At 33.1% G+C, this 4126-nt stretch overlaps 1 protein-coding gene across 1 annotated transcript; it reads left to right on the forward strand.

Moving 5' to 3' along the window:
* The first annotated feature begins 606 nt into the window (after positions 1–606).
* Positions 607–1212, forward strand: LOC137715015 (zinc finger protein 11-like). The gene has a single exon (XM_068454214.1). It carries the CDS (start codon positions 607–609, stop codon positions 1210–1212), a length of 606 nt encoding a protein of 201 aa, XP_068310315.1.
* The last annotated feature ends 2914 nt before the right edge of the window (positions 1213–4126 follow it).

Raw genomic sequence — 4126 nt, forward strand, 5'->3', positions numbered from 1 at the left:
GTATGTGTTCTACCTAGATTCTATATATAATTTAAAGCATATATATGTGCTTAAATTAGTTCCACTATGAAACACCAAAGGCAAAACAAGTTGGAAATAAATATAAAAGAAAAGATACAAATTAATTTTGTTGGTTTCTTTACAGGTATCCAAACATATAATGATCCCACCATAATACAACAAAAACTAATAGAAGTGATATATATATATATATATATATATATATATATATAATTAAGACCAAACATACCAAAATACTTGTTTTTCAAATGTGTGTGTGTATATATATATAATTAGAGAGTAACAAGTCTAGTTTAACATGAGTAAGTTTTGTAATTTGTTTGTCCTTGGTACAATTGAAATTGCATAGCATGCTATGACTATGAAAGAAATTAAATAATTTCTAGGTAATTAATATCTAGAATGCAGGCCTTCCTTCTCTCCCTAAATAAATATAATTCTTCGCTACCAACAAGCTAGTTGTCCTATCTCTCCCTCTCTCTCTCTCTCTCTCTCCCTTTCTCTATCCCTCTCTCTCTCTCTGTCTCCATCTCTCCCTTCTCTCTTTCTCATCACTCTTTCTCGGTTAATTGTTTGGTTTTGGCGATGGAGTCTAGTCGGGCAAATCAAGAAAATTCAGACCAGGTGATGACATCGGATGATCAACAACAAGAAGGAGCAAACAAACAAGCAGCAAAGTTGTATGAGTGCAATTTTTGTAAAAGAGGGTTTACTAATGCACAAGCTTTAGGAGGGCACATGAACATTCACCGAAAAGACAAGGCCAAGCTCAAGCAAGTCTCCTCATCTAATACTATCGAAACTAAACACCACCACCAACAACAACAAAAACAATACCTTTTGGACATCCCAAAGATGCCATCCTTGTACTCTCCAATACTCCCTACCATCAATTCTTTGCAACACAATAAGCCTATTGGTCGTGATATTGGTAGAAACACAATAAGGGCACCATGGCCTTGGTTTCTCAGTGAAGAAAGTGACACCACTATGCAACAACTCGCACTGCTTTCTCAAACACCATCACATAACAAGGATCATCAAAATCCAGGTACACCACAAGTTCGCGGGGATCAACTTGAAAAGAGTTTGCAGTTATCAGGTTCGGAGTTAGACCTTGAGCTTAGACTAGGACCTGAGCCTCAAAATTCGTCGTCATCAACGGCAAATACTACAAGAAAGTTCTTCTGATGAATCTGAAATTACTCTATTTCAATCCCGGTATCTTAATTTCTTTCATGTTTATACATTTTAATTTATTTATTCATTATGTTGTTGATTCATAATTTATTGGTATTGTGTATCGAATTTTCATTTGAGTTCGTACATAATTAACCTTGTGTTGTTGGGAAGGGTTCAATTTGATTGTTCAAATCTTCAAAATTAATAAAGAAACTGAAGATTTTCAAGATTTTATATATTTATGAGTTTCAAAGCGCATGCATCTTGACCGAATTATATACATTATTTAGCCTTAATGATCGATCGAGGAACTGAAAGTAGTGATTGAAGCGAATAAAACTCCCTTTTAGTGATTGATAGACCGTGTTTATAAATACATTGAATCAGAATGCAAGGAAATATGAAAAAGCTATATATACGCATGTGCCTTTGTTGTGTAGAAATTAGGGTTTACAAATGTCCGATGTTGCTGAAGACATTTGACAGAACCCTAGCCAGATGCATGTAGCCAAGGCTTATGCGCGCTGTATGCTTGCCCACATCTCAAAAAATCATGACTTGCCAATTCTTGTTTTTGTAAAGGATGTGAGGAGATATAGGAAGAGTTAAATTTCCATGATCTTCAAATTAAGCAAAAGGATGCATATTAAGAGAAAGACCCAGTTGGTGCTTTGGATGATGGAAAAAATTAGAGTCATATGCTTAGTAATGTAGCCAATACATGGACTAATTAATTTGATATTATGCCTGTCTTAAGTTCTATCGATTTTCTTTTTCTTGGCGCATACATATCAAATACTACATACATTGTGCAAATAATGTTGTCAATATATACGGTGTAATTAAAATACTCAGCATCTTATTGTCTGAATACCTCTCTCTCTCTCTCTCTCTCTCTCTCTACACACACACACACACGTGTGTGTACTTATATACATTTTGAGATGTTAATTTTTTTTTCCATTAATCATTTAAATTGGCAAGCATATTAGCAATTCGTATATGTGTGTGTATCCATTAGCATGAATATGTACTTATAGTAGGATTGCAAAAGGACTTACGGCTCGTTTAGAAATACTTTTATAATGATTGAAAGTGTTTTTTGAGAAAATATTTTTGGGTTTTAAAAGCACTTGAATTGTTTTTGACACCACTTATGTACTTCTTGCTGAAAACACTTAAAACGTTTTTCCAGAATTTACTTGCATATTTACTAAGAATTGGTTTAAAAAATATTTTCACCAAAAGTACTTTCAACCATTTAAAAGTATTTCTAAACGAGTAATTACTTAACATATGCATTGTAAAAGGACTGAATTTTTCAATGTCTTTACATGGTACATTGAACTGGCTCGTCATACATTGTTTTGCTTTAGTGTCCTTCCTCTATTTTGGTTAGCACTTGTTAAAAGGAAAATTTCAATCAATTCTATAATTCTTGTTCGATATCTTTTGGTCACTCACTCAATGGAGTGTACGCTTCTGCACAAACAATTAAGGGATCTAATAACTCCATGTAATAAGTAAGAAGAGCATGTAAGAATTGGGATAAGAAGAGCATCAAAAGCATCATCCGGTTGTCTGACGAATGAATTCTTGATATTGGTCATATTACTGGGAAATATGCTAACATAAGCTTTTTAAAAATCTAGAAAAATACTAAGAGCATCTTCAAATGAAATGTCAAAATGTTCAAATCAATAATAATGATAAAAGAAAAAACCAACAATTATTTCCAACCGAACAGCCAAATCTGATGTGGTATAACATGGAATAACATGTATTCCCCTTGCACCAAATTTCACAGCAGCTTCAAATATTTTTTAATTCATTATTAAATGTTTTTTTATTAAATTTTTATCAAATCTCCAACTTTCCTCTCTCACTGGAACCTAAAATCTCACTCGCCGCTCATCCTTCTTCTTCCCTTTTTTGGGAACCAAACCCAGAAACAAACCTCACAATCTCAACCTAAAACCCAAGGGTAAAGATTGCTGATATAGCGTTTAAACCTAAACGTAAATCTGATGTGAGGTTTATTTTTGTCTTTTATAAGAGTATCGCAGCTTGTCCTTCTCCATTTCGCAGCGTAGCTCAGACAAGAGCTCTCGAATGTTCATTGCAATCCCTGAAAAAGAAAATCTGCTCCTCCCTTCTTCGCCGTGGTCTTCATAGTTGGATTTTTTCTCAACAATGGAAATTAATTTGTGTTCTCGTCTGTGCACACCGTTCTGTCTAGCGAAAGTTGCATCAATCTTGCGAATCCAGATCCATTAAAATATAAATATCAATTTTTTTCCTGCAGCGATCCTTTTGTTTTACTTTTTCTTTTAAATTTATCATCAACGAAAGGAGAAAAAATTGAGATTGAGAGAATGATGGAGAAGAGAAGCAGGTATATACAAAGTTTCAGAAAAAGAGAGAAAGAAGATGATCAGGAGAAGTCAAGAAAGAAGGGCTGGGCTTCGTTTGGCGTTTAAAAAATAAAAATAAAATGAAAATAAAATAGTGTAATAAAATAATAGTTTAATTTGACATATTGGGTGGAGAATAAAACTTTAAAAAATGTCAAAATGTCACGTAGGCCATTAAATTCAAATTTTATGTTTAAAATTTGACATCTTCTTTGAAGATGCTCTAAGCTAGCATGCTGTAAACATGTTTTATTAGTGTCTATAGTAGAAAAAGTTCTATTTTTTATTGAAGAATTTGTAAAATTTATGTCATATCTTGACATGGAGAGGTAATTAGGAAAGTATCAAGAACGAAACAAGGCAAAAGTAATATGTGAAATATGTTGAGATTCCACCCTAAATCAAGAATAATGTTAGTTTTGATATATTTTATTGCTAATCGGCTATAAAAAAAAGTAGTCGAACGTCTTAAAAGAACGTGCAAGGAACATTAACTTTTCAATGTTGGA

The sequence above is a fragment of the Pyrus communis genome, chromosome 14, assembly GCF_963583255.1.
Source record: "Pyrus communis chromosome 14, drPyrComm1.1, whole genome shotgun sequence".
Lineage (NCBI taxonomy): Eukaryota > Viridiplantae > Streptophyta > Magnoliopsida > Rosales > Rosaceae > Pyrus > Pyrus communis.

Excerpts from the sequence above, each read along its gene's own strand:
- LOC137715015 (XM_068454214.1), top strand. The coding sequence starts at position 607 with ATGGAGTCTAGTCGGGCAAATCAAGAAAATTCAGACCAGGTGATGACA.